Here is an 11,386-nt window from a genome sequence, read left to right as displayed (position 1 = left end):
ACTGTATTATTAAAATTATCCAGCCTCTCGTGAAAGTTCCAAGAAGTCTCAAAAAGTTTTATGGATATTTCTCGAAAAGGATAAGTAAATAACTAAAACTAATTGGCGAACAATTATGGACAATTGAAGAGTAACTTTTTAAAGTATGTTTAATTAATATTCATTAATATAGTGAGCAGGTTCACACGGATGCTCTAGAGCCTCCTTGCTATATTTCCGTGTCGATTAATTTTTACATCACTGGATCTTGACTATTCCATACAAGCACTATACACACGTTGTATCTAGTAGTGTATATAATCTAAGGCCATCTTCATTATATTCACATTCCGAGTCATCTATGCCGGTCCGTCGCAACTGTACACAACTACGTCTACAAATTGCCATGAGATAAGACTCGTGGTTACTGGCGACATGTGTACTGATGTGTACCGTACCTACATAATATGCATTTACCGTAACATGTGTGGAGATTGATAATTTTTGTTTGTACTTTAGGTGAAGCAAAAGTTGAAGAATAATTTGTAAATATATTTTTGCTAAGTAAATAACTAGACAGCAAGAAATTCAATGATTTTTAAAATACGTTAATATTAGGGAACCGTGATAGTGAAGAACGCCGTGTTGCCCTCTACAAGATTAATACAATTTCATTATGAAACGAGAAATTATAATTTGTAGCATATTTTTTGTGCTTTACACTGGTGCCACAAACAACGTCAAATCAGAGAAGAAAAAGTCATGGAAAGACAAAGATATACGCGATATGACTGATGCAGATTTGGAGCACTTATTAGACCAGTGGGAGGTGGGCTTTTCTTCTTTGAATCTTTCTTAATAATCAAATGGATATTCCTAAAAAATAAAATTCATTATATTCTTCTTATATTTCAGGAAAATGATGAACCTTTAGAACCAGATGAATTACCAGAACATCTTAGACCAAGTCCAAAGGTCGATGTATCACAGGTACAGTGACAGAGAAAAGGCAATAATTCTCTGTTGATTTCTGTCATTAATAATCTTGTTCCATCATTATTTTGTAATACAGCTTGATATGTCAAATCCTGATAATGTTCTTAAAATGACTAAGAAAGGCAAAGGTGTGATGATGTTTGTTGACATTAATGAAGACATTTCAACTGAAGAAGCTGATGTAATAATGAAAATATGGCAAACCAGTTTACAAAATAATCATATTATTGCTGAAAGGTAAACGCGATTATTGTATCTTCCTTATATGTTGATAAAGTTGTAAAAATTTAATATTAAATTGTTTTATTTAAAGGTATCTAATAGATCAGAAGAGATGTGTATTTCTATTCCGTGAGGGATCTCAGGCAGTAGATGCAAAAAACTATTTATTACAGCAACCAGAATTGTCACATGTTACACTTGAAGGGCAAGTGTATTACAGAGAACAAGAGAAACAGGTAACTGTGTAATACAATTGACACAGTGATATACAGAATTCATTTAGTTGAAATTAAATTTACAAATCGTTGCAGAGTGCAACCAGGAGGCAAACAAATAAAACAAAAAAGAAGAACGAGGAATTATAATTCTCTATATTTATTTTTCAAAAACATTAAATATTACGTTTGTATATTTTTATAAATATATACTTACATATAAGCCAATTATGTATAAAATAATTTTGGATACTCTTTCTGTTTTCAAAAATAAATTTACAATTTAAATTATTTTTTATAAATTCTACTTAATACATCATAAATACATTTAACATATGTAGCAATTTGAATGCCAATTTTATTTCAATTATCATTCAATATTTAAATGTATTACAATTACTTAAAACACCAACAATGAAACAATCAGTCAACAATGCTAGTTATATTATACGATTCAACATTGTTTCATTACAAAACTTTCTATGCAACATATTTTAAGACTTACATGCCAACAAATCTGTTCTACTTGATATAAAAAACAAAACTTAACTATACTTTATTGAAAACAGTATAAATGGTATTAAAATTTAAGTTGATGGATTATTCATAGCGTTCACTTCTCTCTGTAGCTCTTTTACCACAGTTGCAAGTGCATATGGATTTACTCCGTTCTCACATAATCTGATACATATGCCTAACGTTGTTGGGTCCAAGTTCGTGTTTAATAATTTCGAGATTTGGTACAGTGTTTGAAACGTTTTTCGAGCAGCATTTATTTGGTGATGCACAGGTTCTGGCATGTTAGCTCGGTTCCGTTCCTTTCTAAATGTTAAAAATGAAAAAAGTGAAATCATTTTTGTGGTTATCTTTTAACATAAAATATGAAAAGAGGTTAAGTTTGTGTAGGATTATTTTATAGAATACATACTCTTCCGTGTTAGACATCTTTACGTTATTCTTAACAACCAGCTTCTAAAGAAGACTATTCTTCGCACATTTCAAGGAAATATTTTATTTGACATCTTTGTTGAGATTTCGCGCGATTTTTTAATTCAACGTTTCTGTTTCCAAAGTAATCACCAAATTCAATCAAGTTCAAGAACGCATTTAAAAAAGATGAACTTCTTTATTGTGAGCGATTTCTAACGCTTCATTCTAAGCGTTTTACTCCTACCATTTTAATGCGTGTCCAGCTCGCGTAGTTGGGTTAGACAGAAAACTGGAGTTGATGGAGAGAGACAGAATGAAAACAGTGAACTGTACAGTATGGGTCTTACTTCCCCACTTTTCGTGCTCCCTAAGCTGGTTTCACATCCCTACGAGGGAAACAGAACGATATCCATCAGATTCTATGTGTGGTTGTGCACATGGATAGGAAACCTAGCTTGCTTATTTCGCTATGCATACGGTTTCATTCTTTCTGCGTATTCGCTCGGTTGGTGCGCCATCCGAGGTTCGCGTCGTGAAATTTTGTTTATAAAAGAGCTTCAACTTTCAAAAAAATGAAATCTGTTATGTTCAGTATATTTGCGAAAGCTGTTTAATGTACTCTGAGTACACTACGAACCACTACTGGCTTTTGATTCAGTCCTGTGATCAGAAATGGGGTTCTTCTAAATACGTGTTTCATTTTATCGTTTACCATTTTAATACGTTTTCCATTGTACCTTCTTCCAAATTAAACGAATTTTCTTTTCTTTTTAATTATAATCGAAATTTGCTCCACTCCCTCGCAAAATCAAATTTCTATTTACGGGCATAGCCCGTAATACGATGATTGGGCCAAATGTGAATATTAGCGGTGACGGCCTTTTAAAGTTATAAATATTTGTGGAATATTTGCTAAGTAACTATAATGTAATTGTAATAATTGTGGCAGATGCAAGTACTACAAAAAGTTTATTTGCGATTATGTAATATTTACGATTGGCCCGATCATCGTACGGAACAAGTCGTGCGAATGGCTCGAAAGCTGCGCGAGCTTGTATACGTTTTCGGCTCGAAATTTTCGTACCTAAATTGTAAGTTAAGGGGTTAATAAAATGTTATATTCCATTTTATCGTGATTTTACTTTTTCACAATGAATATTAATATTTTTGTTTAATTTCATATGTTATGGAAACTTCTGCAGTTTTTGCTGCTACTGTTTTCATCTTAATGCAGTATTCTTTCCACTTGCTCCCACTTGTCCCTTCCTGTTGCGGCTATTTCCTTCTAAAACTGCCCGAAACCTTTCATATTACATTGTTTATTAACGTGTTTGCAAATTCACCGGCAAATGTAATCGATAATTTTATGAGGTGAAAAGTTCAAGTTGAATATCGCGCCAGGTGTTTGAGATGGAGCACCATGCAAGCAAGTGCGCGAGAAGAGTACGACTACAAGCATGTTAAAATGAGACAGATGTGAGGGCAGCTTAGCTGAGAAGCGTTAATTAATCAGAAAAAGGCAGTTTTTGTACCTTACCTCAAATTTCTGAGCTCTTTGCTTCTGATATAGCTCAATATGGCGAAATGTTACTGAATGAGCATACCATGTACTGTACATATGTCATGTATGTATGAACATTTGGTTTACGGAGTAAATGAAATTTGATTTGAGTGAAGAAAATAATACAATAGTGTTTTCTACTCGAATTTTAAGAGGGAAGCACTGTTTATCTGCCAATCTATAGCCAATCAGAACGAAGCAGTCCTTCCTTACGATCTAAACCGACCAGAGTTTACTACTGTACGTTATTGTATTTGTACTCATTCGTATGAAAATGTTTAATTGCAGCATGGATGTTTTGCAACAGTTTTTGTTTTCTTCACAAAAATGTATTTATTCAAAAAACAATGACGTAGAAAAATGAATAACAATATACATTATATGATTTTTACAGAGGAGTAAGTAAAATTTCAATGGTATGTGATTTACAAATGTACAAGGTGAATATTAACAACTAAATCTCTTAACAACATATTGTTTAATCTCTTGAGGATCTGCTTGGGCGTTTACGTTAAAATATATTTTTCTCGATCTTGCATCTGACAATAGGGAATTCCACATTGGATCCTTCTGCAATGAACATAGTTACGTTAGGTTAACAGATGTAAAAATTATGTCACATATTGTTTTAATAATATCATCTTACATTAAAAACGCTGAAGTTACCACAGATTATCAGACTGTGTTTAGCTCGTGTAAGGGCAACGCACAATCTTTGTCTGTCAGATAAAAAGCCAATCTTCTGGCTTCGTACACATGACATAATAATGACATCTCGTTCTTGTCCTTGAAAGCCATCAACCGTGTTTACTTCAAACCTAATCTTTTTCCTGAGATTTTCTGACAGCAACAACATTCTAAAATTATCATTGGTGTTAGTACTTATTAAACAGTAGTCTGTAGATAATGTATCGTGACTAGACTGCTGATTTCATTTATTCAGATTCTTATTTTTTTCAAATTCCAATGGAAGTTGGGGCCCTTCCATTTTCTATAAATTAATATATGAATATTCACAGTCTAGTTACTATTGTAGATCTTCAAAATAGATAAATGATTACTAACTTGTTATTAATCTTCTTCAGTATCACTTGTTTCTGGTTATTATATGGCGTAAGAATACCATAGGAAATGGAGTCATAGCCGTCCAAATTAGCGTGCGTCAGCATTGTGTGTATCATATTGGCTATGAACTGGGCCTCATTGCTATTTGAGAAATTATCATTGTTTTGGTTTGTATTGACATGGAAAATTCTGTACGAGTGGAACGGGAACTCTTCATTGCGTAATATAGCTGTCTTCAACTTCCCAGCATAGAAGAACTTGTTAGGCCACAAACAAATGTCGTGTGGCATTCTGTATTGAGTATCTAGCATGATTATGGGATTGACTGGATTCATCTCAAAGGCATTTTGAATCCTTGAGAAAATGGACTGATCCAACCCCATTATCTTTGCTCGAGGACTCAGAACTGTGGCTGGTAATTGATTAGGATCACCAACTAAAACTAATGTGTTCACACCTAGCATAAGTGGTATCAAAGTTTCTGTTTCGATACTTTGAGTGGCTTCATCTACAATACAAACTGATATTCCTTTTTTATTTGTAACAAAAAGGGATTCCATCTGCTTGCTATAACATGACGACAGAGTACAAGTTATAATATCTGCGTGGCTAAGGATCCTGTTTTCAGCAGATCGCTGTAACCTAGCAAACTCCTTAGAATTCAACTCATTCAATGGTCTACGATTTTTTAGCAGTTCATACTTGACGTTCATGTCCGCCAACCTCATCTTCAGATGTTCCCTGTATGTCTTGTCCATGTTCTGTGTGCATGCTATTTCACACTTCAACTTGTTAATTTTTGATTCGATAAGAGACTTTTCTTCTTCTACGCTGTCCAATGGTATATTCATTGAGTTGGTTTGTGTCTTCTTTATATCCCGCTTGGCTAATTCGATCACAGAGATGTCCTTGACAATGGGGTGCATCACTTCCGATCGACCGATCCTTACCATCTTAAATCGTTTTTGCTTCATGCTGGACCTGATTTGCAGTAGCCTTATAGTAATTTCGTCGATGGCAGCGTTCGACGGGGCACAGACTAGTATCTTTAAGGGGCTCTCATTACTCATATACCTGTTGTTTCCATACAAGACTTGACTTACTATATTTACAATAACCTTTGACTTGCCTGTACCAGGTGGTCCCTGTATGAAACACAGTTTTGCCTGCTTTTGTATTATAGTCTCAGTAACCTTGAACACAGCTTCTAACTGTTTTGGATTTAGTTTGTCCCGAGTGATCAGTTGCTCGGGTTGGATAGGAACATTTGGTAAATGATATTGCTCAATTTTGGGACTCAAAATTAAGTTCATCACCGGCGATTTCGGAAGGTACTCCAGAGCCTGCACCATTCGTAAATTGGGGCGCAGATACGTCACACTCCTCAATCTTCTTACTCTATTTACAAGAATGTTTGGTTCTAGTCGCCTCGTCTGTACTGTATACGTTATCAAGGCGTAAGGTTTTTGCACATAGTTAGCTAACTCCTTATTGTAATGCGTCCAGTTTGATAGTGTAGTATTATGAACATTTTGCACATAGGCGAACACTTTATGAAACGTCTGTCCTTTTTCTTGATTCCTGGTGTATTCAAAGAACACCAGGTCTCCATAAGTGGGATGCGCTTGCTTCTGTAGGTCCTCTCTCGTAACCAATACCTCAAGCATCAAGGTCGTAAAGTGCACGTTAGGGGACGGCGTATTCGTTTCAATGGAGTTCTCAACGATTGAACACATCAGAGTGGGTCGTCTACAATTCCTATCAATAGTTAGAAATTCTTTCGTTATTCCGTACCAGGTCTCCAACAGCAAAAGAGGCGAAATGACTCTGTAATACTCTTCATACGACTTATAATGCGTCAGCATCACATGAAGCTCATCGTCACGAACAACGGGTGCAGTGCTATTTAAACGTTGCTGCTCCTCCAGCCAAACTGGGCTCCATGAAAATATACGCAATAAAAATTCATTTGTCATTCCGTTCTCCGTTACTTCCTTCATAGGTCTGACAGGCAAGGGAGCGTCCTTTCCTATGAGTTTCTTCAAGACATTCGACTCATCGATTTCATATTCGCGTACAGTCTTAATCACCGCAGAGAACGACACGCGTTTCTTTGTCTTTTCTCCTGGAGATTTCAGATTTGACACGGAAGGAGAAGATAAGGTTACATCCGTCTTTGACCTATTCTTTACTTGTATTCCCCTCTCACTATTCTCTACAATTTTCATCTTTTGAGACATTACCTCCTCCAGATTGTCTTGAGCCAAAGCATTCGTTTTGACTGTGATGCTTTTCTTCGGTATTTTACCAAGAATGGTACGAGACGGTATTTCTTTAACAGTCTCTTCATTTGTTGTATTTTTAGGTATTTTCGGGCTTGTTTTGTTTCGGGATTGTTTTGGTTTCTCTTTTATTTCTCCTAGTTTCATCCCTGAAGTTGTGGCTTCCATAAGAAAATCGCTCCGCGTTTTCAATGATACTTTTGCCTTGGGTTTCGGGGCGATGCGTTTTTTCTCTTGATTGTTCTCTAAAGACAATCGCTTCTCTTCCATGGCGATTTTTTTCAATTTCTGTTTCCTGTCATCTGCTAATTGTTTCTTTTCCTCTTTAGTGAGTGGACTTATTTTCTTCTTACTTGAAGGGAGGCAGTCTGCCCATTTGTTGAGCTGTCTGCGGTTCTTTTCATCCTTCGCTCGCATGTATTCTTCGAATTTAGCTTTATTTTTTAATTCCTTCTTCTCCTGGCTGGACAGTTTCTCTTTCAGAGGTTTCTCAGAAACTTGTGTTGCTCTATTAGCACTGGTGCTCCTCCTTCCTCTAGGCAGATGTAATGGCTCTATTTGTGGTATTTTTCTCTCAAGCGAATTCTTCCTAAAAGTTTTTACAGGTTCTGTTATGCTTGTCGTACGACTATCTATTTCATATCTTTTTAAATTAAGGGTTTTGTGTTTCAAGGAGGTGGGGGAGTTTTTATTGCTAATTGTACTCTTAGTAAATAACTCCAATGAGTTTGTAGCCCGATCTACGGAATCAACTCCCATTGTTTCCAGCGAGGTACTCAACGAATGCATCTCGTTTATACTTTTGTTCTCATCATCCTCATCATGCGTAGAACTTTTCTTTTCTTCTTCTATTTGCATATCCTTTTCTACCTTGGCTTCTTTGTCGTTTCTAGTTAACAGCAATTTATCGACAAACTTTTCCGAAGCGTCAATGGGCTTTTGAACGTCGACGTTTTTTATGCCCAAATCTTTCTTTTTAATACAATCATCTGTTGTTTCTGATTTAATGTCATCTTCGTTTAATATTTGACTGCGAGATAGTCTACGTAGCCAGTTTTTGTCTTCATCGTCGCTATCGGATAACGATATGACTAAATCCTCGTCGTCGAGCATACTGAATTCCTCATGTTCTATTTCTGCTTCCTCTTCTTTGACTTCTTCTTTGACCTCTTTTTTGATCGACGTGTTCATGCCGAATCCAATATCGAACAATTGAGAACATGGAAAGATGTCATCTTCGGTATCACTTAAATTAACAACATCTTCTACTGAAAACTTTGTTTTCGGCTGTTGTTGTACTTGTTTCAATTTGATTGGAGACACGATTGGTAGGCGAACATAGTTCGTGGAATTCGAAATTGCATCTTCATCTGTATCTGTTAGTTGTAATTCCTCTTCCATTTTGATTACCGTGTCGCAATTCTGTATAAAATTTGGAGGTAATTTTGAAGACATTGCACTGTTGGTAATTTTACCGTCTTTTTTCGAATTGAATTTTGTACTGACATCTTCCACTCGGTTTTCAGACAGTTTGCTATCCTTAGAGGCATTATTAAATAAATTTTCCTTATTCTTATTATTCGACAGATTGTTTTCAGTCGATTTCTGTACATTTTGAAAGGTACTTTTACAACTACTAACAGAATTCTCTTTGTCCTTAATACTATTATTCATATCACTCAGCACAAGTGACTCCAAATTCATGGAATTTATCAGTTCGACGGGTTTTGTTTCACAGTTCGTCGACGACTCGGAACACTTTTGATCGTCTACGTTATGATTTGCAATCAACATATCGTAATCCATATGTTTGCTTAAATTCAATTGATTGCTTAATTTAATACTTTTCGTACTGGAGTCACAATTGTTACGATTTTGCTCTGATACACTGTCACTTAACGAAACGTGGATTACCTCAAGATCGTCCTCATCCATCGCATCGTTATATTCTGAAACATGACTTACTGATTTGAATTTAATTCTAAATGCAGTTTAAAGAATAAATACGAAAAATAAGTAAAGTTAAATTACTTTCCGCAGGTTTTTTCTCTGAACAAGAGCCTATGTTATTATCCAATTTAGGTACTTTATTTGGAACAACCTGAACATCATAATTATTTCCCAGTCTTTTACGTTTGATCGCAGAATCGGATTCTTCACTTGTCGTGTATCGTGTGGACACGTTCATTTCGTTCAATACAGTTTCTGAAAGGGTAGTCGTGGCGTCGTTACTTGGCACTTTTTGTGGTTGCTAAAATTGCGACAGCACAGAAGAGTGTAAGTAAAAAGTATAGTAAACAATCTTTTGAATATACAAAACTAAATTTTACCGCGATCAAACGCAATATGTATGCAAACATGTTTTTATCTTTCACATCAAGATCAGAACAACCCAATCCAATGACATCATTTGGATGTAATTTGGTTGTCCGAAATGGTTCCTGTGCAACTCCATTTATGAACAATCCATTGGCACTCTGAAAACAAGAGTGTCATATTAATAGTTAAAATATACTCGCTATGAATATCGATCAGTGCATTCCAATCATTCGTTTGTTCTACACACAACTATGCATTTATATTCACTTTATGACTATTATATTTGTATGATTTCACACTAATTTGTATGATTTCACACTTATTCTTACATACTGTAAACTCTCTTACATATAGGTTTGCATGCAATGATATCATGATGATAACAATGATGTGTTCTATGAATAAGTATTAACATTGGAAGGCAGTATATACATATGCGTATATATACCTATATACTGATTTATCATTAGTGTCATGTAATGGTTTGTAATAAATTTAGTTATGTTTGCAGCAAAATATAATGAAATAGATATAAAAGAAATATTTAATGCATATGTTTATGTATATATGCCTTTTAATTAAAATATTCAAAACATATTATTTTCCATAATACATACTTAAATTTTAAGATATGTATTTGCATGAACATTGGCAGTATAACTGTGAGTAACCACACTACTTATTTCACAAAGACCATCATTTACTAACAATACAAATAATTACAATAATAGCATACCTTCAGGTCAGTAACATACAGCTCGTCCTTACTGTGAAAAAATATGCAATGACGCCGAGACACAGTCAGACTAACGCATACTATTTGATTATCTTTAGCTCTGCCACAAGTATACTGAAAACAATTTTTAGATCAATAGTTCCATTGTTCACAACAGTCACATAAGTGCATTAAGATTTTCTAGATTACGTTGCAATAAGAGACAGTTGCAAAAAATAATACTTAAATAAAATGCATCAGAGAACATCGTAATGTAATTTGAAAGTAAGGGTGGTTTTTGATAAATAATAACAAACGTACTGTGTGGTTGGTCTTATCGAGCAGGACCACTTCAGGTATATTAATCCGTTCCAGACGGAATTGGAAGTTATTCAGAGTGCTCATTTTCGTCGAATAAATTGTTTTAGGTTAAAGAGATTCGCTCTTTGTTATTAACCTGCTCGCTGGAACGCTGAAAACATTTCGCAGAGATCTCTGCCAGTATTAACTCACAGAACTATACCCACCAAGATCAATTTACGCAGAGTTCAGGCATCGCGTTCCTCGGCAAAACCATTGCCTCGTTCTTCAAACGGATAAACGTATTCCAGATTATCCATAAAATCACAGCTAATACATACGTTGACATTTACCGCCTTTCTAGATTAAAAATCTTATCTACGCCAGCCGTATTTGTAAGTATACAAAATTCAGTTATTCTCTGTGATTTGATTTCCAAGCAAGAAATTTCGCGGCCATCTAGTAGGCTAAAATGGAAGTTCGGCGTCTGTAAATATGCAACCCACCATGTTATCGTTTTCAGGGTGGGGGGGCAAACAATATATTATTACTGCGCAAACATAAAAAACAACCGTATAGGTATTAAAAAAGTAAAGGTTTGGTTTTTAGCAGATATAATCTTTAATATCATAGTGAACAGTCCAAGAGCAGAATATTCTGGTTCCTACAAGTCTAATCTACGTCTGGGCGTTATTGAAAATTCCAAATTTTAACTTATTGTAGAGAAATTTGCAATATCCGGCAGCATAATGTCAATCGCGGCAGATTTTTTAAATATAGAAAGATTTAGCTTTCGTATAAA

The 11,386-nt window shown here is 35.1% G+C and overlaps 3 protein-coding genes across 5 annotated transcripts; 1 reads left to right on the top strand and 2 right to left on the bottom strand.

The window, feature by feature from the left end:
- The first annotated feature begins 75 nt into the window (after nt 1–75).
- Boca (LDLR chaperone boca) lies at nt 76–1,588 on the top strand. Of its 2 annotated transcripts, none has more exons than XM_078179089.1 (6): nt 76–143; nt 499–808; nt 895–969; nt 1,052–1,212; nt 1,289–1,433; nt 1,509–1,588. In XM_078179089.1, exons 2-6 carry the CDS (start codon nt 656–658, stop codon nt 1,560–1,562), a joined length of 588 nt encoding a protein of 195 aa, XP_078035215.1. In that variant the 5' UTR covers nt 76–143; nt 499–655; the 3' UTR covers nt 1,563–1,588. The 2 variants fall into 2 exon arrangements, with proteins under 2 accessions (XP_078035215.1, XP_078035214.1); XM_078179088.1 differs by lacking the exon at nt 76–143 and having other exon boundaries at nt 316–524; nt 598–808.
- Nucleotides 1,589–1,746: 158 nt separating this feature from the next.
- On the bottom strand, nt 1,747–2,709 carry LOC144469142 (mitotic-spindle organizing protein 1). Its single transcript, XM_078179091.1, has 2 exons — nt 2,341–2,709; nt 1,747–2,234 (listed from the first exon to the last, which is right to left on the bottom strand). Exons 1-2 carry the CDS (start codon nt 2,355–2,357, stop codon nt 2,000–2,002), a joined length of 252 nt encoding a protein of 83 aa, XP_078035217.1. The 5' UTR covers nt 2,358–2,709; the 3' UTR covers nt 1,747–1,999.
- Nucleotides 2,710–4,201: 1,492 nt separating this feature from the next.
- Setx (probable helicase senataxin) lies at nt 4,202–10,739 on the bottom strand. Of its 2 annotated transcripts, XM_078178758.1 has the most exons (7): nt 10,606–10,739; nt 10,306–10,419; nt 9,581–9,727; nt 9,282–9,501; nt 4,969–9,199; nt 4,550–4,760; nt 4,202–4,473 (listed from the first exon to the last, which is right to left on the bottom strand). In XM_078178758.1, exons 1-7 carry the CDS (start codon nt 10,687–10,689, stop codon nt 4,351–4,353), a joined length of 5,130 nt encoding a protein of 1,709 aa, XP_078034884.1. In that variant the 5' UTR covers nt 10,690–10,739; the 3' UTR covers nt 4,202–4,350. The 2 variants fall into 2 exon arrangements, with proteins under 2 accessions (XP_078034884.1, XP_078034885.1); XM_078178759.1 differs by lacking the exons at nt 10,306–10,419; nt 10,606–10,739 and having other exon boundaries at nt 9,282–9,455; nt 9,581–10,242.
- Between the last annotated feature and the right edge of the window lie 647 nt (nt 10,740–11,386).

This window comes from Augochlora pura, chromosome 4, assembly GCF_028453695.1.
Source record: "Augochlora pura isolate Apur16 chromosome 4, APUR_v2.2.1, whole genome shotgun sequence".
NCBI classification, from domain to species: domain Eukaryota; kingdom Metazoa; phylum Arthropoda; class Insecta; order Hymenoptera; family Halictidae; genus Augochlora; species Augochlora pura.
The sequence above is the reverse complement of the archived record's forward strand: the minus strand, read 5'-3'. Positions and strand labels throughout refer to the sequence as shown.

Coding starts and splice junctions, on each gene's coding strand:
- Boca (XM_078179089.1), top strand. CDS start 656: ATGAAACGAGAAATTATAATTTGTAGCATATTTTTTGTGCTTTACACT. Junction 809..894: donor ACTTATTAGACCAGTGGGAG/GTGGGCTTTTCT, acceptor CTTATATTTCAG/GAAAATGATGAACCTTTAGA. Junction 1,434..1,508: donor ACAGAGAACAAGAGAAACAG/GTAACTGTGTAA, acceptor AAATCGTTGCAG/AGTGCAACCAGGAGGCAAAC.
- Setx (XM_078178758.1), bottom strand. CDS start 10,689: ATGAGCACTCTGAATAACTTCCAATTCCGTCTGGAACGGATTAATATA. Junction 10,420..10,605: donor TCGATAAGACCAACCACACA/GTACGTTTGTTA, acceptor AATTGTTTTCAG/TATACTTGTGGCAGAGCTAA. Junction 4,761..4,968: donor CTGAAGAAGATTAATAACAA/GTTAGTAATCAT, acceptor TGATAATTTTAG/AATGTTGTTGCTGTCAGAAA.